Below are 25,290 nucleotides of genomic sequence, written 5' to 3' on the forward strand. Positions count from 1 at the left end.
TCCCATCTTACATGCTTGTAGGTACTGGTAGGTAAAGCCACTTCTAAAAGGCTGCATCCCGCAAACAGGGAGAGATGTGTTTGCCTGCCGCTCCCGAGCTTGAACTGCAATCATGAGCTGCCTGGGGACCACAGTCACCCCTCGGTTTCTCTGTGATTGACAGGTGCTTATGAACCTGTTTATGTGAAATTCTCCTCGGGGCCTGTTGTGTTTCTGCTACCCTTCTAGGAGACCACAGGCACAAACTGCTGTTTCACCGCAAGAGGCTCAATAACCTTATTATTTTGTAGGGGAAAAAAAAAAAGTGACCTCGCTCCTATCTTGAAATTATTTTTTCCTCACAAATGATCAGATGTGTGGACCAGAATAAAGATGATTTCGGAGTCTGAAGTCTCAAGTCAGTGTGTGATTGTCTGAGTCACACATGACAAGCTGTGAGATCACCTGAGCGCTAAGCCAGGCACCTCACCTTTCTGTCTGGTGTCTGAGTCCTTCCTAGCCTGCAAATATCAACAAGTGCTCCAAGTTTGTCTTTCTTACAATAGAAACAATGCATTGCTTAAACAGCAACTGGTGCTGAGAGAGAGAAATTAGAAATCAAAAGCCCTTTGACTTTGCAATTAGTTTATGTCTGTTGCTCAGCAGATGTCGCTGTTAGGAACCTGAAGTCTGTTTCACCTGCTTAGAATACCTGCATCTGTTGGATAAGCTCCTTATTTCTACATTCAGATATGGTTTGGTTTTATATAGCGGAATGCTTCAGCTGGTGTAGCCCAAAGTGAATCTTTGCTCTTTGGGTCTGGTTTTTATGCTCTTAACTGTGCTTGTTAGCATTAAATATTTATATATTTTGTATATTCTATAGATGCTAGTGTGTCTAACTACACTTAGCCCTTTATCCCAACCAAATTAAAGAGGAAAGAAATAAAAGAGAATGTGGTTGGAATTTCATTTTTGATGAAAGCTTCAGAATACACTGAAGTGCCCGTCCTCTTCTGCACGCTCTGTAAAGAGGTATGTAGGAAGCTACACTGGGGAGGAATCGCCTCCAGTTGCTCGGAATCACTTGAAAGGAGTAGAAATGGTCGCCCATTATTGGGCTTAGAATATTCATCAACAATGCCTATGAGATGATTACAAAAAAAATATGTTTATAGCAAACCTATAAGTGGATTGGAGAGAAGGCGGAAAGCAAGCACTGCTCTGGCAGGAGACCTGAGCTCGCTTCCTAGTGTCCATAACCACTTGGAACTCCAGTTCCATGGACTCTGCTGCCCTCTTCTGGCCTTTGCAGGCACCTGTACTCATGTGTACATATACATGCAGACACATGCACATAGTTAGCAATAAATCTTGATTCAAAAGAAAGCTTTGAAAATGTAACAAAGAGATAAAAAAGATTGCTGTACAAATACTTTAGCCACAGGTATACATGTCTGGAGAATATTGCACCCCCATGAAATTCGACGGGGGGGGGGGGAGTATGTAGATATGATTGCTGGGAGCTCAACACAAACTCGCAGTGCCGACACACACTCTTGTTTTCCTTAGACCACAGACCACCACAGAATGACTCTGTAAAAGGGAGTTCAGTTTCTTCTCCTCGCCTGAATCTCCGTTTTAGTTTCTCACTCACAGCCATTCTCTGAGTATTTGGTGCTGCACTCGTTGCGCTGAACAGGGGATAACTTGACAAACAAGTCACAAGTTGTTCCCTAGCAGGAACTTACTGAAAGAAAGATCACGACGATTCTGCTAAGATTTTGATCGTCCTTATACGGGAAGGACCCCAAGGTCTGGGGGGTCAAGGAAGAGACCTCTGTGGTTCCACCATGCTGTGACCCCTATGCCCCTTTCACTATCCCAGGCTCAGCCTCACGGGCTCTGGGCTGAGTCCTCAGTGCTAGGGTTTCAAGGATTATGTGTACTTGGAGGGTTCAGTGAACTTTTCTGGCAAAGTAGGCCCTTGGCCTTGGCACCTCCCCAGGCCGGCATTTTTCAAGAGTGGAGTCACCTTGGAAAGGGTATCAACATCAGGCCATCTTCCTTAAAAAAAACTCATCTTATATCAACGGACATGCTCAGTGTATTAATTCTGGGTAATTAGGAAAAGAAGAAACCGCTAGCCTTGTTCCTTTAAAAAAATCAAAATTTTATTAATTTGGGAATTTTATACTATGTATTTTGATCGTATTTGCTCCTGCTTCTCCCCCTAACTCCTCCCTTATCCATCCATTCTCCACTCCCTATTCCTCTAAGTTTGTGTCTGGCTTTTTTGTTTTGTTTTAAATAACCATCAATTCCAATGTATGCTGTTCATATAAATTCAGGAGGTGGGGCTATCCACTGGAGTATGGATAAAGTACCAGGAGCCACATCCTTAGAGAAAATTGATTCTTTCTCCCCTAGAAGCCATCAACTGCCTGTATCACTTCAGTTGGGGGCGGGCCTTCCTAAATCCCCTCCCCTTCGATGCTAGAGTGTTGATGATTGGCTTGATCTTATGCCAGTCATTCGCAGACAACCACAGCTACTCTGAGTTCATGAGTTCAGAAGATACCGGTTCACTCTTGTCTCCCGACCCCTGGCTCTTCAGTCTTCTTGCCCTCTCTTCTACATGATTCCTCACACTTGTGGCAGGCAGGAGGGTGGGAGGAGAAGAGAGAGTTTGATGTGAATGTCCTATATGTGGCTGGTCCCTTCAGAGACACTTGTTCCCAGTTGTGAGCGTTAACTACTGTCCACTGCATGGGGGCTTCACTATTGAAGTCTGAGAAGTGCACCCGTGGATGGGTGGAGAGATACGGTTTTAGAAACAGTTGGATACTGTGTCCATTTAGCAGAATAATAGTGGTTGGCTCACCCCTGGGGCAGTGAGTTCCCAACCATAAGTTCTTGGCCAGATTTACAGTATCAGGCACGAGTTTCCTCCTATGGGACATACCTTAAATCGTATTTGAAAGTGGTCAGCTACCTCCATAAAACAGCCTGTTTTTAGCTTGCCACAGTCACCCAAGTCATTGGGTGCCTATAATAAAACGGAAAAGCTCAATAAGAAAGTAGGGAAATATTAATACATAAAACATTCTCCACAGCCCAGGAGAGGGATTTCTAAGTCAGAGGCTCAGTGATTGATGGGGGTGGCGCCCGAAAAGCCCGAGAGTTCATCCAGGAACACAGTGCTTTGTCTCTGTTTTCCTTCTTCTGACTTTTCCGCCTTCTAGATTCTTCTGCTCAGAATTAGGCAGTGCAGTCTCTTTGCGGATGAACAGCGCCCTGTGGAATATTCCAGTCTCTTTGCTTTTATGGTTGCACTGAGGGTGCTAAAGATGAATTGGAGTGCTATTTAGCAATCTGTGAAGTTAAAACACATCTGCAAGCTTAGTGGGAATCCTGAAAAAAGAATCTTTCACAAATCGAGCTTTGCTTTAGCTTTTTTTTACAACTTCCTTTTTATGTTTGGATTCTTGAAATAAAATGATAAATAGCTTAAGTTGTATGAATGATATACCTTGTTTCCCTGGGACTCCGAATCGCAGGGCATTGGCATGTTTTGAAGATATATGACAATTAATTATTTTAATGTGCTCATACGTGAAATAGGCTACCTGTGTCATTGTGAGGCACTCTGTGGCTTGGAAGGTTGAAGGATATAACCCAGCATCCTTGTTTCTTCTAGTAGAGGGGCCTAGCACTGGAAAGAGTGATATAAGCAAGGCTGACCTCCACTTTCACCTCACAGGGATTGAAGTGTGCTCACTTCTCAGAGCTTGTTCATGAGGGGCATAGCTCTAAGTGCCTGACGAGTTCTCCCCAAGCCAAGCTGAGAACCCCCCATGCACACTGCAGATGCTGTATGGGGAAGACAGGCTCGTCACTTCAGTCTCAACGTGCTCGCTTGTAAGCACAGTTCCTAAAGCCAGCTGAAGGTCTGAGATGCAGCAGACAGAGCAGATCTCCCCCACCGACTAAGGAAGAGCTCCCCTGGTCGAAAACACATCTGCTTCTCACTTCCTCGTTTCTCGCGCGTGGACACCAAGCTTCTGTCACACCTAAGATGGGTCTTTGTCACAGCGGTACAGTCAAACTCACACACTCTCCTTTCCCATCAGACACGGAAATGATAACCCGTCGCTGCTGTTAGGCAGGCAGCTGTCAGGCACTTCCCATCTTCCTTTCTCCGGGTAATCAGTCATGGATTCATGAGATTCCACCTCTTGCAGAAGCCACCAGGAGGATCCTCTTTAATCTGAGGAGTGACTGCATGTGGCTGGCTCCAGGGAAGCCATGACCCTAGGCTCTGTTGGCCACGAAAGGCAGCATCCAGGTGGGAGCTGGAAGGGAAAGGACCCTGCTGTGTTCCAAGCAGCAAGAGTGATCTTGAGGTCACTTTGTGTCGTCTTTTTCCATCTTAATACGGGGCCTGATGGTGCCTTCCTCATCAAATCATTATATAATGAAGGTTTGTGTTGATTATATTCAAAGAGAACTGAGCATGGTTGAATATTTAGGAAACTTCTAACATTTATTGAATTTGCATTTTCTTCTGGGAGGAAGAGACTGTTGTGAAACACCACAACTATTTTTAATTATTTAAAATTATTTTACATATCAGATGTTTACAGAAGGACTCAACATAGCAAGGCACTATACTTACAAATAAATAGTAATTTATATTAATGTTTCGGTCCCTTTGATCCCTTTCTAACTGTAGTAAATAAATAGTGTTTGTCACTGAAACCGGCTTTGTGCATTAGAGTAACCCTAGTTAACATAGATACCCAGGTTATGCGTGTGGCCAAGAACTTGAGTTTATAAAACGGACACTCCAGTTTAAAATATCTGTACTTGGTTGGTTTGCAAGACAATGGCCCTCAAAAAGAGTGGCACTATGAGGAGGTGTGGCCTTCCTGGAGTAGGTGTGGCCTCATTGGAGGAAGTGTGCCACTGTGGAGGCGGACTTTGAGTTGTTTTACACACTCCAGTCAGGTCCAGTATCTCAGGTCACTTCCCGTTAACCTGGGCAAGATGTAGAACTCTCGGCTACCTCTCCAGAACCACGTCTGCCTGCAGGCTGCCGTGTCCCGCCGTGATGATAATGGACTGAACATCTGAACTGTAAGCCACCCAACTGAATGTTTTTCTTTCTAAGCGTTGCCAGGGTCATGGTGTCTCGTCACAGCAGTAGAACCCTAATAAGACACCCGTTTCTCTGTGTGTTCAGTTCGTTCCAGCTGGAGGAGATAATTGGCAGGCCATACTTACAGATCACAATCACCTGACCTCCTCCACGTACTAAAGATGGCCACAGCTGAATTCAGGGAAGGCTTGGTAGGGCTCTATTCAGTGGAGGTTGGGGGTGAAAAAACTAAATACAGTTAATTTGGTTGGACTCTGTTTGTCTTTAAAGTTACTCGGAAAACTCTTGGGAAGCTGCAAGCTGTTTTCCGTGAGACTCTGTCATGATGATTTGAAGATGCCATAGTCTACATTGTTCATTATGGAAACCACAGCTAGGCCAGCGGCCACTTAGGAAGTGATTCAACTCAGTTCTAAGAGTCAGTGTACCAAGTTCTCCTGCACGTCCGGATACTGAACGTTTGTTCCCCAAGGTCCCTGGGCGTTTTGTTTTTGACTTACACATCTCCTGCAACCCCTCTTCCCCACACACCTTTTCCCCTGAATCTCAATCATGTCACCCAAAATCTGAGTAATTGCAACTTACTGGGTTCCCTCCTGACCATTGTATAGGCAACTTTTTAGGGTACATATGCAAGACAATCATTTTTTTCTCAGGATAAAAATGTCGGCTTAAGTCAAATTTTACTCAGGGGCATTTAATCATAGATATATCCGCAGAAAAGTACTAAGTCTTTAGACTTTGTAAGTTTAAACTGATGTATTTTTAAAATCAGTTATTTAAAAAAAAAAAGGCACGTTTTAGAAAGACAGAATGTACCACACACCCGACCAGGCCCGGTGCAATCAGACCCTGCATTGTCTTCGGCGAGCTGCCGTCTCCCTGACCTGGCCCCTAGGATGGATGAGTGGCTTCTGGGACCCCGGATGTGGAGCACTTTGAAGCCGCATGTCTGGGGAGCAGCCCTTTTGTTATGGCGCCCGTGTAATATCAGAATTTCCTGGGAGTGGGTCATCACAGGAAATTATCAGCAATTCATAGACTTTCCTTTCTGTGCTCACTTCAGCCTCAAGGGCAATCACAAAAGATTATAGTCTCCATTTCAGCCTTCACATCTCCGAAATATTCTTCTCTGCTGAGAGCGTGATTGATTCCCAGAGGACAGCTTTTAACCCTAACTTTAGGAGGGCTGGTCAGACTAAAGTCTTTTGATGACTGCCAATCATTGAGACTGTGGATGATTCCGGCAGATAGTTGGCGATTCCCGACTAATTATACAAAGCATTTTAGACAACATGACTTGTATTACTAGGTAGAGGTATTTGTCCAATGTTAGTAAAAATGTTGGGCATGATGGGAAAGGCATAATGGTCAATACAAATTTCAGATGAATGTCATGAAAATTGACGGACAAGCATCCTGATAGAACTGATTTCAGAAAATGAAAAAAGATAATAATAATTTAGGACTATTTCCGAACATCTTCCCACTGCATGGACATACTGTAAATAGCTTTTTGCTCAAATGGTAAAGTCTTGGGGATTTTGTTTGTTTTACCAGCTGTGTAGCTCAGGCTGGCCTTGAACTCATGGCATTCATCTTTTTCTCTACCATCTAAGTGATGGGTTACAGGCATGTGCCACCACGCACCATCTGAAACGATAAATCTTTCGAGTGTTGCTGAGAGACATTTGGTGTGTTTCCTGACAAAGCACTATGTCATTCATGTAGGTTTTTCTTGGTTTCTTTGTTGTTGTTCATGTGTAATGTGTACATGCGTGTGCACGCATTCATGCACATGTCGAAGCCAGGGGTAGACACTGGATGTGTTTGAGACAGGGTCTCAAACTGAACCTGGTACTCTTCAATTGCTAGACTAGCTAGCAAGCAAGCTCCGGAGACCTGCCTGCCTGCCCCTACTCCGGAGCTGTGGTTACAGGTGAACGGCACCAGAGTCGTGCCTGCCTGTCCTACTCAGGAGCTGTGGTTACAGACATATGGCAGCAGAGTCCTGCATGCCTACCCTACTCTGGAGCGTGGTTACAGACCTATGATACCATGCACAGCTATTTTCTGTGGGTCCTGAGGATCTGAACTCACAGCAGGGACTTTATTCACCAAGCCGTTGTCCAGCCCCTCTCTGTTTCTCCATTGGGAACTGTCAGTGCCGTATCTGAGTAAGCAAACCAGATGGATTTTTGGTTGGCTGACTTTATCTCACTGCCTGCACTGTCCGTACTTTGCGGTCGCTCTATTTAGAAAGAAGGCTTTGTGTATCTGGAGTAAGTTTGGATTGAACTCCCTGCCTCTTTTGCATTCATGTAAAATAGTTTCAAGTCAAATGAACAAATGTTAAATGTCAAGCTGTACAATTAACAGAGCCTTATTCAATAAAGCAATTATCACTGTTGCAAGCAGAGGGAGGCGTTTGAGCACAGCGCTGTACTTCCCCCTTACAACTGCGATGTATTTTTATAACATAAATAGAAAAACAAGCCTGAGCCAAGAACGTTTTCTGCTGAGAAGAGCTGATAAATGCATGCAGGTACAGTCACACAAAGGGACAATAGGAACAGGAAGGCATGGTATAATAAAAAATCTGCTTTTGATAGATAACCCATGGCCGTAGAACTACTCAGGCACTGTTTGACAATTAAAATCCTAAAATGTTAAGTTTGACAAGAGGAGCCTGCAAGGAGCAACAGAACGCTCAGATCTGAGTGTCTGGGTGTCCTCCTTTGTTCCCCTTGAGAGGAAGGGGTGGATGACATCAGAATTCACCGGCAGGATGCTCCAGCCACACTGGCTTCAGGGTGAATTGCTGTCAGTTTGAGTATGACGTCTCCTATGCAGGCTTGAGTGTTGAATGCTTGACTTCAGCTGGTGACACTGTTTCCAGATGTTCCCGAAACTTTAGAAAGCACAGGGCCTTGTTGAAGGGCACAGGGAAGATGCCATCGAAGGTCAGCCCTGGTTTCTAGTCTCATCCTCTCCTCTGCTTCCTCCTGTCTGGAATGCTTGCTTGGCACATTGTTAGATTAACATTTTGTTTTTGTTGTTTACCCAAGATTCAAGTTTAAGGCTACAGTGTATCTTATTTGTAGAACATGTGCCTAGCTATGTGAAAGGCTCTAGCCTTAATCTGGAAAAAGCAAATGAATAGAAACATACAATTTTACCGTCTTAGATTTTTGTTTGCTCTGTCTGACAGCGATAGTTCTGTCTTAGTTAAAGAGGCTTCTATAGATCACTAAATTTCTCAAAAGTTCTCCTCTTTTTCAAGTGAAGAAGCTTATATAAAATCATACTGATTTGCCGGGTCTGAGCTACCTGTTCCAACTAGAATTCCATTTTCACAGTTAGGATCCTTTTTAGATGTGTGACTTCTACATCTCAAAGCAGAATTAAGCAAAGGAGCATTCTGGGCGTGGTGGCACACGCCTTCAGCCCCACCTTTGCATTTTCCTGGCAGAGGCAGCACATCTTGGAGTTCAAGGCCAGTCATACCTACTAAACGAGTTCCAGACTAGACAAACCTACAGTCCCGTGGGTAGTCCTGGAGATTGTACTACCACACAGGGAGTGGCCCAAGAAATCCATGCCTGGTCTGCGGACTGCAATACTCCAGATGCATTGCATCTAGCCTCATGCATCTCAGCGTGCTCAGAGTGAGAGTCAGCAGTGAGTTATCGGGCATATTCAGGGGGAACTGTTCCTGCTTTGCAGAGCTCAGAGTCTATCAAGCAGGCCCACGTTTCTGCCTTTACCTAGAGGAGTTTTCTTTTCGTCTTCTCTGTTTCTAATCTGCATCACAGACCTGATGCCTCCAGCACTGTGCTATATACGTTGAGTTCTGGAGCAGCATTCCAACTTGTTTAGGCAAAGCGGTTTTGAAAGGATGCCGCCTCCTATGCTTTGCTGGTCCCACAGTGTATTGATTCTTAAATCAGGAAAGATCACCTTCCTCGTCTCTCTGAAAGCTCTTGTAGTGTTTTCTTAGCCTTGTACAGAAAGCCAGTAAACCTATCCTCACAGGAACTTGATGATTTCACACCAGCCGTCCTTAAAACTGACTGTTGGTGTCAAACGTAGAATCAGGTGACATGCATGCAAGTCCCCCCCCCCACTTAAAATACTGAAGAATTAATAATAATAAAAATACTGAAGAATTCTATTTTTAAAATAATATTTTTCAGACTTATGTTGGTGATGGTATAAGTCACAAAACAACCCCACACCACTTCAGAATTATGAATAATAAAAGGGTTATTTATTTAAGGGGAAAACTTACAGATCCTAGATAACAGTCCTCTGTGTCTGGCAGCCGGAAGCGGGAGCCGGAAGCAAGAGAGTGGGCACACCTTTACAGCTGCTTTTATAGTATAAGAGTCCGTGCCCAAGTAGGCTAGTATCTTAAAGGCTATTGGCTGAAGGAGCAGAATGTGCTGCCACAGCATGTTGGGGTGCTGAAGTGTCTGCTATGGAAATTTAATGATGTCTTTGAGAGTTGTTTTTTGGGGGCCTGGTGAGATGGCTCAGTGAGTGGGAAAGAAGGTGGCTTGTTGTGTAAGGACAAGGAAGGGCCTAAGGGATTTCTGACTCCCTGTACCCACATAAAAAACAAGGGGTGGCCAATGGTATGCCTGAGACCCTAACATCGGAAGTGGAAGCAGCTCAGTGGTCAGCCAGACTAGTGACAGATAACTGAGCTGCTGACTCAGTGAGGTACCTGTCTCAAGAGAATAAGGGGGTCATGGTTGAGCAGGACACTTGATGTTCTTCTGCACACACATGAGTACAGACATGCATACACCACACACACACACGTACAGACATGCACACACCACACACATACAGACATGCACACACCACACACACACATACAGACATGCACACACACCACACACACATGTACAGACATGCACACACCACACACACACATACAGACATGCATACACCACACACACATACAGACATACACACATATATACAGACATGCATACACCAGACACACACATACATACATACATACATACATACATACATACACACACACACACATGCAGACATTCACACACACACACACACCAGTTTTGAAGATTGTCTTCCCTCTGGCCTGTCTTCCAAACATTAGGATAGCTCTTTTCTTCAAATGTGTTATGGAGCAATCATTCTCATAACCTGCCCTCAAATGAAAAGATTCCTTAGCCTAAGTTCCTGCAATGATATATATTATCTCGTTTTATTTCGCCCCAAGGAGACCTGATACTAGGCAACGCAGGAGACAGTCTATTTATTTTGCATTCTCTTGGTGAAGCCAATCTTTGTTATTACTCTGAACAGCGAACTGTAACAACTTCATGGGTATTTATACTAGTGCCGTCCAGATCATAGTCAGCCATGGATTTTTTAAAATGCTAATATATTTTACTGAGAAAAAATAAAACAATACTTTGAAGGAAGGGACTTCCCTGAGGATAAGAAAATGTTAATCTTATTTCCCACTACATTTCCCATCTTGTATGGAGCTGTTAAATTTTGTGAATAGAGGTAAATTCTCATTAATTTCTTCAATGGTCCCAAGGAAAAGTTTCATCTCCTTTGCAGATACTTTAGTTTTTCTCATGCCTTTCGACAGCCTGTGTAGTACTGTGGCAGGAAGTATAGTTACAGTGTCTTTGCCGGTGAACACAAATCTACCAGTTCTGTGTTTATAATTTGACCAGAAATTATTTTAATTATTGGAACAGTAAGAATAAAATGAAACCGTTCCTGGAAAGTTTTTTGTATCCTGATTGGAAAAATTACATTCTTTCCTAATGATTTTAGTTGCGTCTTAACATTTCCTTGTTTAAGAATGGAAGCAAAGAACAGCAGAAGTTCCCTTAGCCACAGCTCAGCTTCTTTCCCTGAGAGCGGCAGTTGCAGTTCGGGTTGAATTTGGTCTGTGTTTTCTAATTCACCGAATCGACCAGTCAGACCTTTGCATGTGTGATGTTATCCTGAGTTGGGAATCCCAAGCCTCAGAACGTCTCTAGTTTGTTCATCTAACTCTCCGATAGGATCGTCCCAATCCAAGATCATGTTGGGTAAGCGTGTCAGCAGCACTGTGCCCACAAAGAAATACGGTGACTGTCTTTGTTTAAACTGAAGTCTGTGAGCACTCACTGGCATGGAATTTCAAATGACACAGCAGCATAAGTACAACTTTGAGTCATTTCTCTTTATCCTGGGTAGCACGGGAAATCACCAGGCACATGGTGATTGTATATGTAGTTACAATGTTTGCTACATACATACAAAGATCTACTGTCAGAGTTCAGACATTCCATGTCAGTAAGAGAGACACGCTAGCCTTATGGCATCTCCCAGTAACAAAATAACAACAAAACTGCCAGAAAGAATGGGCTTTAAAGGTTATTTTTTTTTTTTCTACTCAGAACAGCTTAACAATAGTCTGTCAAGACGGGCATGCAAGCCGGCCATGCTAGCTAACACCTATAATGCAGGACATAGGAGGTCGAGGTCAGGGGATTGCCATGAGTTTATGGCTAATTTGGACTTCATACTGAGTTTCAGAGTAGCCTCAGCTATAGAGTGAGGCAGGCATTGCTTAAAAATAAATGAGAACAAGGGAGAAAAGAGAGAGAGACAGAAGAGAGAACACTGAAATGACTCCTAATGACATTCCAGTGTGTGTGTATGTATGTGTGTGTGTGTGTGTGTGTGTCTGTGTGTTGGGGGTGGGGTACATACACACACTCAGATCAGGACCTTGTTCAGCCATCATCGGAGAAGCTTCCTCTGGCAGCAGATGGGAACGCATACAGAGACCCACAGCCAGACATTATGGCAAGAGTGAGAGGCCTTGGAACCTCAGCCCTAAAAGGGACATCTCTATCAAATCCCTCCCTTCGGGGCTCAGGGAACCCTGCAGAAGAGAAGGTCGAAAGAGTGTAAGAGCCAGAGGGGATGGAGGACACCCACAAAACAAGGCCTTCTAGAACAACAAGATGGTAGCTCATAGGCATTCACAGAGACTGAGGTAGCATGCACAGGTCTGCATCAGGTCATACATGTTATGGCTTCCAGTTTAGTGTTTTAGTGGGATTCTTGGGTGTGTAAAAAAGTGGGTATCTGATTTCTGTGCCTTCTCTTTTCCGTCTTTTAGTATTGTCAACTCAGTATGGTTTTGTTTTATCTTACTATGTTTTACTTTATTATTTAAAAAAAACCTTTAATCTCTAGAAATTCTAACACCTAAAAACAAAGTAGTTTAATAGTCAGTATGTTCCTTTTGATCCTGCAAAATGAGATTCTAGAATGACGTCCAGAACATGCAGACCGGCTGTCTTTACTAAACGTTTCTTCAAAATGGATCAAGAATATTTTTCCTTCCTCCAAGCCACCCCCTTTGTCAAGGGAATAAACGGGGCACTTGTGGGCTCTCAGAGCCCCTCAGAGTGGAGTGGGAGAGAGCTTGCGAGCTTTCTGGCTGTGTTCATTTACGGTCTCACACAGGGATATAATGAATTGTGGTCACTTTCAGCCATTACTCTCTCCCAGTCCCCCCTTCCCCCCCAAACACTGAGAAAGCCTCTTTGTTTTTTCCTATCTCTTTTTTGAAGTAACTTTAGAGAGACATTGCTCTCCAGTAAGGCAGCTGTCACTTTTAAGTGTGTCATTTCATGAATATTTGTGTCGTTTCATGAATATTTGTGTCACTTCGTGAATATTTAAAGTATGATGGGACGCTTTTGTCATCTGCCCCTGTAAGTCTGATTTTGAGAAAGGGTTGAAGAATAGTGTACTACGGTAATTTGATAATGTCACAGTTAAAAAGCTGATGCTTAGCCAAACTTCCAGAAGGTCCTAAACCGTGGAGTTTAGTAACTGCAGTCCCCTTGGCAGTAGTAAAGGAAGGTAGGTGTGGATGACGACACCCGCCCCCACCTTGCACCCCCTACCCCCGCTGACCTGGAATCTCCTAAGTATTTTCGGAGTGTTTTGTTTACGCTCTGTTCACACAGCTACAATTTGAAAAGGGGGCGAAACATCCCACATTTTTTAAGGTTCTTGAAAGCCTTATAAAAGGTACTCAGTTGGAATGGGGGTCGAATTAAGAGCAGACAGAATCAAAAAGACAAAAGCCCGGCACTTCTCCAAGGCACTTGTACGGGCAGCTGCCTTCTGGATTCTAGAAGCTCTAGACCCACCCTGTGCCAGGTGATACATGGTCCCACCGTTCTCTGCAGTGTTCCTTTGCTAGGGTCAGTGTGGAGAGAGAACCGAGCCTAAGCTTGAAGCCTGACTCCAGGACCTATGAATGAAGAGTAATCGACTTTCTAAGAGCCTGGGATTCTTCCTCTGTACAGGGGACTCTTCAGTGAGCTAACCCCTCCATGTGCCCTAGCCTAAAGGAAGGCTCCAAGAAGTGAACTGCCCGTCTGCTGTTTATTAGCAACAGTGCACATCTAGAGAACAGAATTCCAGATACCCTCGCAAGATGACAATGATGTCACACGCCAAGAGAAGGCTCTTGTATGTGGATACCTGGGGTGTGAGAAGTCCGGAAAAGGGAGATAGAGCCCAGTTGGTTGTTGTACAGGAAACAGACTGTTTTGTTTGTTTGTTTGTTTCCCATGCCTTCTTATTTCGCTACTAGTGACTCTCAGCCTCCAGATTCCAGTTAATTAGTTTGTCCCGTTGCACATTTCCCCTTTAAAACTACGTCCCTCTCATCGTTGACTCGTGTCCCCGTGCAGATCGAAACACCGTCTGAGCCACAATAGCACTCCAGAGGTGTTTATTGGATGGAAGACTTTCAAATATAAATATATATAGATAGATTGATGGATCGAACCCCTGGCTTCTAATTCTGTTTAGGAGCAGTGGCCTTAATGGACTGTGTAGGTCATCTGTGCTTACCAAACGGTTTTAAAGACATTGGTATAAGTAGATGATTGGCTTAAAAGTAAAATTACCTTAAGAATAGAATGGATAAAAGAAAGTCCTCTATAATTCTTGAATGATATTCCTACTTCCTAGGGTAGCACCTCGACTATTGCTGGTCCCAGCCTTCCTCCATAGCTAAATTGTTTAAAGACATGGGATGCGGCTTCAGTTTCAGCCTCTTAGAGGTCTTGAATGTGTGCACAAACTCATGATGCTATTGAAGTCTCAGCTAGAAAATCGTCTGACATCTAAAATGTAATCACCTGGTCCCACAGCGCCGGAGACTCCACCTATCTCCGTGGAAGGCAGCCAGAGCTACTGTTCTGTGACTGAGTTTCTCCACAGACACCCGTTCTCAGGTGATGGTTCACCCCGTACAGCTGCAAGTCACTCGGGAAAGTAATGGTCTTAGGAAATACACGTATTTGTGCAGGTTTGTGGCTCTTGTGATCTTGAAGAGTATATCAGAAGGATGTTGGTTCTCATTCTGATGGTGAAAATGTAGCAGATGGGTGATCGGGCCAGCTTCATCAGTTCATCTTAGAGCATTGCAATAGTCCACAGTTCATCCCCCCATCCACAGCCTCCGGCCGCCTCCTCGGTTCCTGCTGTCAGCCACTACCCCCTCTTCGGTTTCTGTCATCTACCATTTCATCGCACTGCTAGGCTTTGCTTTTCACTTCTGTGTGGTTGTCATTGGAAGCGCTGCAAAGGGCCCCACCTCGCTGCTGTAGTTGGAGCTTTTCAGGCTTCTCCACCCCCGGGAGCTAGAAGTGGGCTTCTAAGTCCTGTACATACATGTGAATTTGCAGGAGCTAGAAGTGGGTTTCTAAGTCATGTAAATACGTGTGAATTTGTGGGAACTGGAAGTGGGTTTCTAAATCGTGTAAATACATGTGAATTTGCACGTTCTCAAAGCACCAGGTGATTACTTCTAACTTTTACTTTTTTTAGAAAAGAAGAGGCTTATTTGGGACCAATAAATTCTGCCAGGTAAGGGATTCTGGAAGCTGGAGCTGTATGGCAGGGTTTTTTTTTTCTTTTATAAGCTTTCTTATGATTATTTCACAGCAAATCATAATTTTCCCTTTCTGTAGACTTTTTTTGTGTAAACAGAAATAGCATGAGCTAAATTGATATAACTAAGTAACAAGCATTTGGTCATTTAAAACTTACATCTTACACTTATTAAATTGTTGAAATTAACTCATTTTTAACAATTAAATGTCTATGAACTGCCAATTAAATCTTTGAAAATATTGCTTTGGTGTATAATTTTAGTTCTTCTAATAATTTCCCTTAACGTTCTATATATGAAATTATTATATACATATGCATTTTTTCATTTGGTAAATTTAACTTGACATTTTAGGGTTTATGAGAATGTCTTTATTAACCTAGGATCCATTATTCATTCTGGAGATCGCAGAATGAATAAAGAGTTGGCACTGTTGTGTGTCTTCCTGGGGAGGCAGGAAGGATCATCTGTTTGGCCCAGTTGCTGAGGGGTGAACTCTGTCCAAGTCTATAGTACCCGTCCTGCCCAAAAATATTGGGGTTATTTGCAGGGGTGTGCACACCTCAAAGGGAGTAAGAAAGTCTTATGGGCAACATACAGGCATCGATGCCACTGAGGAGTCCTGCCCAGGGCATGCACAACTCATGTCAACTGCACTACGGAGAAGCCCTCTGGGCAGTTTGCAAGCAACGCTTCATCTAAAGCGGTCCCCACAGTCCATTGCTTACCTATGTAACCTCCGGGAGGTATGGGGGGAGAGACCTCATAAAGGACATGAAGGCTCCTGAACCCATAAGTCCCCTGAGCCTCATAGACGCTCCCTCCCTCCAGTGAGGACCTCGGCTACTCTCCTCTGATTCAAGGTGGTGATGACCTCATTCAACCCAACTCCACCACAACCGTTGGTTTACCCAACAGATCTTATAATGACTACAGAGAATGACCATCCATGACAAAAAAAAAGCCAATTATTTAATAGTAATTCTTTTTATCTAACTTTTAGAACATTGCAGGAAGACATAAAACAAAACTTCAGAATATTACATATTCTACTTTTTAAAATATGGAAACTCTTTGTATGATAGTGCAAACCTGAGTCTCACACACATGGTTCAGATATTGAAGGTCAGACGTCTAAACCCAGCACTTGTTTCAAGGGATCACATGACCAAAATAAAAAAGAAAACACAACCCAAAAAGAGTGACATCATCCTAGACCACAGTCTCAGAGGTTCTTGCCGACAGTCTGTGGCTCTGTTTTTTCTGGGCCTGTGATGAGGCCGAAGGAACACTGTGCTGTTGGGATGATGTGGGTGGCTGGCAGAGGCTTCCCGTCTTACTGCACATAGGAAGCAGGGTGGGAGAGAGGGACTGGGGGCCAGGTAGACCCTTCAGCAGCTGGTGCCCAGTAGTCTGACTCCTCCTGGGAGGCCTGACCTCTCCAAGCTCCACCATCTGTCTCCCTAACACCACCCATGAAAGATGGAACACCAAGCCCACGCGAGACATTTTACGTTCAAGCCATAGGAGGAGAAGACTTCTTTGGGTTCCAGTCTGTTATGGCAGGGTTGGTGTGGTGACCTGGGCAGCTGCCATCCTGATGGGCAGAGGGGACAGTAGAGGCTTGTGCTGCAGGGTTTCCTCCTTCTTGTCCTCTAGCTCCTCCCTGGTCCCCCAGCCTACTGGGTAGTACCACTCCCATTAGGATGGGTTGTGCCCCCCCACACACACACATTGTCTCCCAGCCCCTCTGTCTCCACCCCCATCCCTGGCCTAGCTGATCCTTTCTGGAAGTGGCCTCACAGATACACCGAGAGGTGTACGTGTCTCAATCCACACTGGCACTCAGGACCTGCCATCAAAATAAACATTTATGGAAAAGATAAAAGGGATTTAGACAAGATATTTTCTGAAAATCTGTGTAAGGAAATTGATCAGTAGAAAATAGAGTACGTTTTTCTAATGCTCTTTTATTTTTTTACTAGAAAAACCTTCCTTTTCTAGTTTTCGCATGCTTTATACATTAAAGTAAATGACTGATCAACCCCCGTGAATATGGTAGTATATATATAATATACTCTTTCTGTTAGATACATTCCTATAGTTGATGAGCTTATTAGCCAACCCTTCTTTTTTAATTATTTATTTTACATCCCAACCACAGTTCCCCTCCTCTCCTCCCAGTCTCTCCCCTCCACTTCCCCTCTGTACCCCACAATCCACTCACTCCTCCTCAGTTTCTATTCAGAAAAGGGCAGGCCTCCCATGGATATTGCAAAACATGGCATATCAAGTTACGTTGAGACTAGGAACCTCCGCCTGCATTAAAGCTGGGCAAGGCTACCCAATATGAGGAGTAGGCTCTCAGAAGCTAGCCAAAGAGTCAGACAGCCCCTGCTCCCACTGTTAGGAGTTCCACAAGAAGACCAAGCTACACAATAAAGCAGCCTTTTAAATGGGAGACAGCAGAGGTACGTTTTTGATATGGCTAGCTGCATGTCATTCAAATGAAGGCAGCAAGTCAGGAAACAAGGACGCCAGTCAAACTGCTGTCCCAACTGAATGGACTTTGTGAGGAAATCTCTGATCTTACACACTAGTCTGGTGACAGTGTCTTGCAGGGACCTCCTTAATGTGCTTTGGAAAGCAGGTAGTGGGAACTTGTCTGCCTCTATATTTGGAGTGTTCAGCCTTGACTTACACTTAGGGATGGAAAATAGGAAGCAATGTTTTCAGTCTGGTATGGTACAGATGTCAGATTTGAGCACGATACAGTTATATTGGGAATTCTTTGAAAAAGAATTTAGGGGGAACAGTTCTATTCAGGGATTGAGCTGGATCCACCCCTAATTACCTTGGTTTGATAAAAAAAAAATTAAACTAGAATATTTTAGGTTCTAATTTTGTATGTGCTTCTATGCTGTACCATAGGTAAAACCGGGAGAGATGCACTTATTTTAAGCAATGGAAGTTTTTAATTTAAAGATTAATTTTTAATGTATTTTTGAATGAGTGATAGGAAAAATGTATATCCTAGCTATGGTTTAATGAATAAGATTGTTTATGCTTTGATATATGCTTGTTATAAAGATAAAGGAATAGTGCAGAAAACAGTAAAGATGAGTTAAGTGACAATCATGAGCTGGCGTTTGGTAAATGGCCATGCACTTTGGTCCTCGGTATTTCATACATCACCCGATGGGAAGTATGTTACATCGGCTAAGAATAAAATCTTGTGATAACAGGCTCTTCTGTCAACTTCGAAAATTTGGGGATTTTTCTAAATACTGCCAGTTAGGTTAGGCTATCTATTTTATTTTTAGGCCTGATACAAATTGATATGCTGCTATATCCCTAGGAGCCATCACAAAGTATTTAGACAGGCACATCTACAGAGGGAATAAACACCTGAAGTTTGCTTTCCTGACTTTTGGGGATTTTTTTTTTCCTCACTGGTAGTATTTTTTGTTTAACTTAATTCTGTGCTGTCCAATCCTCGTGCGATAAAATTCAAGGACTGTCGAGGTAAGACGGTGGTGACCTTTGCCTAGCATCCACGAGGCTCAGGTTGGGATGTGAGGCCACATCTGCCACTCCAGAACATGCGTGTTCAAACCATCACCCCTGTGTTCATAGTGGCTGTTCCTTTACTGTCTCCTCTCCCAACTCTGAAACTTATACCAAAAGGAGGCTAATTCTTCACATTTTTATCTTTGGAGACTCTCACATATGAGTTCACTGTATTTTCCCAGTTTCTCCCTCTCCCCTAATTTCTCTAGTGTTCTGCACCCCCCCAGACTAGCTCTCTCCTCTTCTGTACTTACCGTTGTGTCTCATGTTCGTCTCGCGACTCTTGTTGCCTGTGACATAAAGAGCAATAACTCTGCCCTCTTTCTCGCTGCGCGTTAAGTTATCCCAAGTGCTAATTTTATACTTTCTTGATTTATAAGCACGATCAGGGATGGGATTTATTTCTCCTCTCTCAAATGTCGTCGACTAATCCCATGTGAGACTTTGAGCCTGGGAGATTTCCTTGGTGGTGGTGTCAGCTGACCCGCCCTTGTTCACGTCACACCTGTTGAGTGATTCATCGCTCATCGCCTGCATCGCTTCGTGAGCCGCCGGTTGTCTGATGTTGATGCTGGGGATTAGTCTCCGGGGTACACGGGAGAATCATCACGGTCTCTTTTTATCTACTCCACATCTGTCTAGAGCTGTTTCTGTAAGGGTGAGGGCTCGACATCATGCGTGTTTCTACGGCCGAATACTTTCATTACTGTACGTTTTCCCTAATGTGTATGTTTTATATGGAAGCCAAAAGGAATCGTGGGCTATAAATCAAAACCTTGGTTGATCAATATTTAAACAAGGACTGCATATTAACCAATCTGATACATGCATCTGAGTGTTCATTTGTAATATACTTTCCAGTACAGTGAATTTCAATCCATAGGACATGAAAGCTAATAAATTATTTTAAAATAAAGATACATACTTTCTGTTCTGTAATAAGAGCCTGGCATTTACAACTTTGCCATAAATCAAAACTTAAGAAGTTAAATATATCTGTAGTGACTGTCACTGAGATCATTCAAGAACCATGCTGAGCATTATCGCTTCCTACAAGGAAAACATTAACAACTTAATTTTAACCCTAACACATGGATCTCTAGTTTTCTGTAGTGTGACTCTTTAAAATGTCCCATGCCTCCTTTCACTGATAGCAGGTCACTAGGGGCGTGGTGATTCTCTTGCGGTCTTTGGTTTATTTTGCTTTTGTTTTTATTCTTAATTCCTGGAGACAGCCTTACTGGTGAGTGAGATTCTTTGATAGCCTCATTGGGAAGCGAAGGGTTAAAGCCTGAAGGAGTAATTCTGCTCCTCTTCTTTGTCCGCAGTGCTGTCTCTGTCTTTCCTTTGAAGATAATTTTGACCCTTTGTTTCTAATCATTTGCTCTTCAGATGGACCCTGTGCAGAAAGCCGTCATTAACCACACGTTTGGAGTCTCCATTCCCCCGAAGAAGAAACAAGTTATTTCTTGTAATGTCTGTCAGCTGCGCTTTAACTCAGACGTGAGTATCACTTTTTTCTCTCTGAAGTGTGTTGATTGTGCCGGTGCTGATTGGCCTGAAGACGTCCATCTCTTCACTTATGCCTGCTCTGTGGCCTCTCAGCACCGGTTCCTCCTGATGACCCACTCGCTCCAGGGTGTCCAGTTTCCAAGTGACTTAGATTCGGTGCTTCAGATCTGAACAGCTGGGCAAGTGATTGGTCATAAAAGTTAGGACATTCTCTTGTTTTATACTGGATCCCATTGATCCTATTTGCTTGTCAAAAATATTTGAAAATTAGAAATTATGAAAAAACTGTGTGAATGCTAAGAAAAGAACTGAGTTTTTGACAAGAACTATCACATTTCATGCATGTGTTCAATCTTATTAGATATCCAAAGACTGGTGTATTATACAAGTTATGTTTCCAATTCTTTTAAATATAGGAAAAAATTTATATAACTAGCCAACATAGACATTCTGCTGAAAAGAAAGGAAAGGGTAAATTCTAAATAGATTTTTAAATGTATAAAAAATAAATAACAGTAGAAATATGGTAATATTCAACTGCCAAACAAAACCAGTTTCCAGGATGGTTAAAGAAAATGTCATACATTTACACAATGGAGTACTACACAGTGGTAAAAAATAATGACATCTTGAAATTTTCATGCAAATGGATGGATATAGAAAAAAAACATATTGAGTGAGGTAACCCAGACTCAGAAAGACAGCTATAATATGTACTCACTCAAATGTGGCTTTTAGACATAAAGCAAAGAAAAAAACTAACCTACAGTTCTCAACCCCAGAGAACCTAGACAACAAAGAAAACCCTAAGAGGACATACATGGATCTAAATAGGAAGGTGAAAAAAGACAAAGATCTCCTGAGTAAACTAGGAATGTGGGGGTCACAGTAGAGGGTTGAAGAGGAGGGAAAGGAAGGGAGCGGAGTAGAGAAAAAGGCATAGCTCAATAAAAAAAAGTGAAAATAAAAATACCAGTTTCCAGTGCAGATGGGATCTGACGACTGTATCTTAGATGTGGGATTTCCCAAGTTTCTGGATTCAAAAAGCCGTTCTGCAAAGAGCATAGCACAGATTTAATGTGTTTTTAGAAATATAAAAATAACAAGGCATCCTTCATGTATACCAAGATGTGACATTTCCATAGTTCTACACAGTAAACACAATGAAATTGCACTCACTGGAAAAGAAGTTGATCATGATCTAAACAATCATATTTAATGTGATTTCAACTAAAAACTGGTGACTTTCGGGTACCTCATAAGATTCCATTCTGAAGAATGTAAATGTCCTGACATAAACAGGGGAGCATAGGATGTCAGTTCATTCGCTGTCTCAGCACTATGGAGATCTCAGCTCTCCGCAGGTTGTAAAGACGGCAGAGTGAATACCCAGACTCCCCAAACCCTATCTTTTTGTTAATAATCACCCATGAAGATGTATACTTCCGGATTTTAGTGCTTACTACAAAACCCACAGTTATCAAGGAACTTTGAAGAATCAGTCCACCTTGGCTCCGCAGTGAAAAGTACTTGCTACTTTTGCAGAGGACTTGGGTTCCGTTCCTCCATAACTCCAGTTTCCGGGGAACCAGCACCCTCTTCTAATCTCCATGGTACAGCACACACTAGTGCACTGGCATCCATGCAGGTGAAACACGCACACACATAAAAATAAATACGTCCTCTTTAAAATCCCATCCATTTGAACTCCTCAAGCCCGACTTGTCGTTCCCAATTACTATCAACACTTTGTACTTTTTATGTAACCTTCCGGAGTTGATTTATGGAACTATATCTTAAATGTGACTGTGTTTTTCTTTCTCTTAGGTATATAGTAGCAAGCTTTTCTCTGCCTTTGTCTGTCGGTTTGTTTGTTCATTTGTTTGGTGTTTATGCACCACACTTGCACTCTGTTCATGTGTATTTGTATACATGTGTATGTGCAGGCACGCACACGTGTGACCAAGAGTGTGAAGGTCAGAAGTTGATGTCAGATGTTTTTCTCAATCTCTACCCCTCGTTTTCTCCCTAAACCCAGAGCTCATCTTTTCAGCTTGACTCTCTGGTCAGTGAGCTCCAGAGAGCCGATACTCTGTCCCCAGCAGATTGCTACCACGCTTGGCTTTTGCATGGATGCTGAGATTCTCATGTTCGCATGGCAGACACTTTACCCATCGATCCATCTCGCCACCTCCTGCCTTGTCTTTCTCACAGCACAGTGTTCTACTGAGAAGCCTTTCTGTCCATGTAGAGTACTCCTCGACCTTCTGGATTTGCAAACATGCTAGTCAAAGATGCTAATGTCCTAAGAACCTAGATCCTCGTAATATGTCACCTTTACATCACAAAGGGGATTAAAGGCATAATCGCCGTCTCTAAAACAGAAAGAATGTCCATCACTGTGACTTGTGCCCATGTGCCTGGTGTATACAAGGCTCCTTAAAAAGGGAAGAGGATGGCAAAAGAAGCAGTCATGAATGATTCATTGATTTCCCATTGACGGCTTTGAAGGTAAAGGAATGTGCCAAAAGCCAAGAAGTATGCGCTGGTCTACAAGTCAGTCTTACCAATACCTTTGGAGAGATACACATTTCATTTCTGGTACCCAACTAGGCAACAATAAATTTGTGTTGCTTTTAACTTATGACCGTTTCCTGTGAAAGCAGTAGTAGCACACTAGTCTCTGTGTGTGTGCCCCGTAGTCTGTTTACTTAGTACCCGTTAGCATTTGTGCATCCGTGTCCCATGGTTTGTTCAGTGCCTTCTAAGTGACCATGTAGGTTGTTTCCCATTTAGGAAAATTGCATATATTTTCATAATCAATACACAATAGAACCAGGACATAAAGCTGGGCATCTTGCCTCTAAATCTGCAGGTGTGTCTACAATACTATTTCCAGTAAGTTGACTTTTGTCTAAGGATTAATTGAACCCCTTCTGGCAAACGGTGGGACATTCCAAAGGGTTAGCTTTTTCCAGCGAGGGCTGTGTGACTGCCTGGGATCCGTCCTTACACAGGAAAACGAGAGCATGTTGCAGCCTTCCACTGTGTTCTCTATTTCACGTACAACACTGCATTCAGAGTCTTTGAGGGCAGAGAGATGCAGATCTCCAAGTGTTTAAGGCCAGCCTGGTCTACATGTGAGTTTCAGGACAAACAAGCTGCATAGACCCTGTCTCAAAAAAAAAAAAAAAAAAAAAAAAGGTCTTGAACATGGATTTAAGTTCTGGTTTCGAACCTGGAAAATAACAGCAACACTGTTGACCTTGTCTTATGATGGGAAAATGGACTGTTCCAGCTCTATGGTTAAAAATAATCCCCATGGTATCACCATCAACAGAACAGAACACAAACATATCTGTCATACAGATAGGGCAGCTAAGACCTCAGAATTGTGCTTCCTGTTATATCATGGGAGCCAGGTATGGTGATGCACCCCTGCAATGTCCGAACACAGGAGAGTCAGCAGTTGACGGCCAGCCTTGTCTACAGAGCAAGCGTGAGGCCTGGACAACATGAGACCTTGTTTGCAAAACCAAAATAGAAAAAAAAAAACCAGAACCAAAGAACGAATCTGTCCCATGGGTGCTTTGAGAGGAGGTGTGAGGTGTGAGAAGTTTCTCTGTAGTTCAGAATGTCTCCCGCTTTTGGTCTGTGCTCACCATCATCCATTTTTTCTAAGTGTAAATAATACAGGTAAGGACAGCTGCAAATGTGTTAACAGATGACCACCAGCTTCCTGTCACTACCCAGTAGCCCTGTGGAGAAGAAAGAAAAAAAAAATGAGATTTCTGAGTCATGCTTAAATTCTGAGCAATAAAACTGTAAAATCTGGATGGCAAATGCAAAAATGTGACATCTATGTGTTCCCAGTGTTTAGCAATGTTCTATAATCTGCATACTCGAGCTCTCTAACTGAGCATTTTTTATTGGGAAGGGAGTTTATTATTTTATAATTACCCTTTTTACATTTTAATGCAAGAATTAAGAAGATGCTCATCCTTATTTCCTTTAATAACATTTCTACATCAGCCCCAGACTGAATTGGCTTCACTCTTCAGTGCAGAAAGTCTGTTTATGAAAGATCTGGAAGGCAAATTTGCACAGTAAACAGACTGTTCTCCACGGCTCCCCGTAACACACATAAAACACACCAGGATAGACCTTGTGCGGTGAAACCCAGAGCGACCTAGTTTAAGTGTTCTGCAGCCTGCTTTGTCCAGCTTTTACCATCTCAATAGAGCACCACTGTTGGAAGGCAAAAAGCTACAGCTTTATTTACACAATGAAGCCTTATGTAAATGAGCAGGCATTAATCACAAACAGTTCCCAAGTGAACCTTTACAAATTGACACCATTAACTTTGCCAGGGGCAGGCCAGGCACTGCCGTCCAGGAATAATACCCTTTCCAGAAGAGTCCTGGACCTTGGCGCAAATACGTTGCAGATGCCAGTTCCTGCTTTCTTCTTCATCATCTTCCTAACCCAGGGTAAACCAAACGAGGTTGTCATGAGCCCTCATGTTCCTTCGTCCGTTGATAAATGAGTGCACAGTGTGGGATGATCATAAATTGATGGGCCTGAGTAGGAATCTGTAGCTCTCTAGAGAAGAGCCACGGCAGGAGAAGGAGCGAGTGTACACTTCGCAAATAATACCTTGAGGCAAACATTCTTCTCCTTTTTGGCAGTGTTGGAAGCTGGGAGATCACAAATAGTTTCTAATTTGCATATTAATTTCAGTTCCCTGGAGACTAGCAGTAGAAGGATCAAGGAAATACAAGTGGAGTTTTACATAAGAGGAGCTGGGCAACGTGGTTTTAAGTGTTTAGAAACACAGATGCTTCATCATCCTCTCACCGCAGTTCACTGTAAACAACCTTCATCTCACCTGCATCCCCACGCATCATCATCCCCACGCATCATCATCCCCACGCATCGTCATCCCCATGCATCATCATCCCCATGCATCATCATCCTCTCACCATAGCTCACTGTAAACGACCTTCATCTCACCTGCATCCCCACGCATCGTCATCCCCACGCATCGTCATCCCCACGCATCGTCATCCCCATGCATCGTCATCCCCACGCATCA

The 25,290-nt window shown here is 43.2% G+C and overlaps 1 protein-coding gene across 5 annotated transcripts in view; it reads left to right on the top strand.

Moving 5' to 3' along the window:
• The window catches only part of Znf385b (zinc finger protein 385B), a 352,992-nt gene that overhangs the window by 270,774 nt on the left and 56,928 nt on the right, over positions 1–25,290 (top strand). For 4 of the 5 annotated variants that reach the window (XM_050120118.1, XM_050120134.1, XM_050120150.1 and 1 more), the window contains 2 exons: positions 15,050–15,088; positions 20,076–20,186. In XM_050120118.1, coding sequence (XP_049976075.1) covers positions 15,050–15,088; positions 20,076–20,186 — 150 coding nt within the window. The remainder of the gene's footprint in view (positions 1–15,049; positions 15,089–20,075; positions 20,187–25,290) is intronic. The other variant, XM_050120126.1, reaches the window with a different exon arrangement.

Source organism: Alexandromys fortis, unplaced genomic scaffold, assembly GCF_014885135.2.
Source record: "Alexandromys fortis isolate MF-2015 unplaced genomic scaffold, M_Fortis_MF-2015_v1.1 scaffold_8_1_9099942, whole genome shotgun sequence".
NCBI lineage: Eukaryota > Metazoa > Chordata > Mammalia > Rodentia > Cricetidae > Alexandromys > Alexandromys fortis.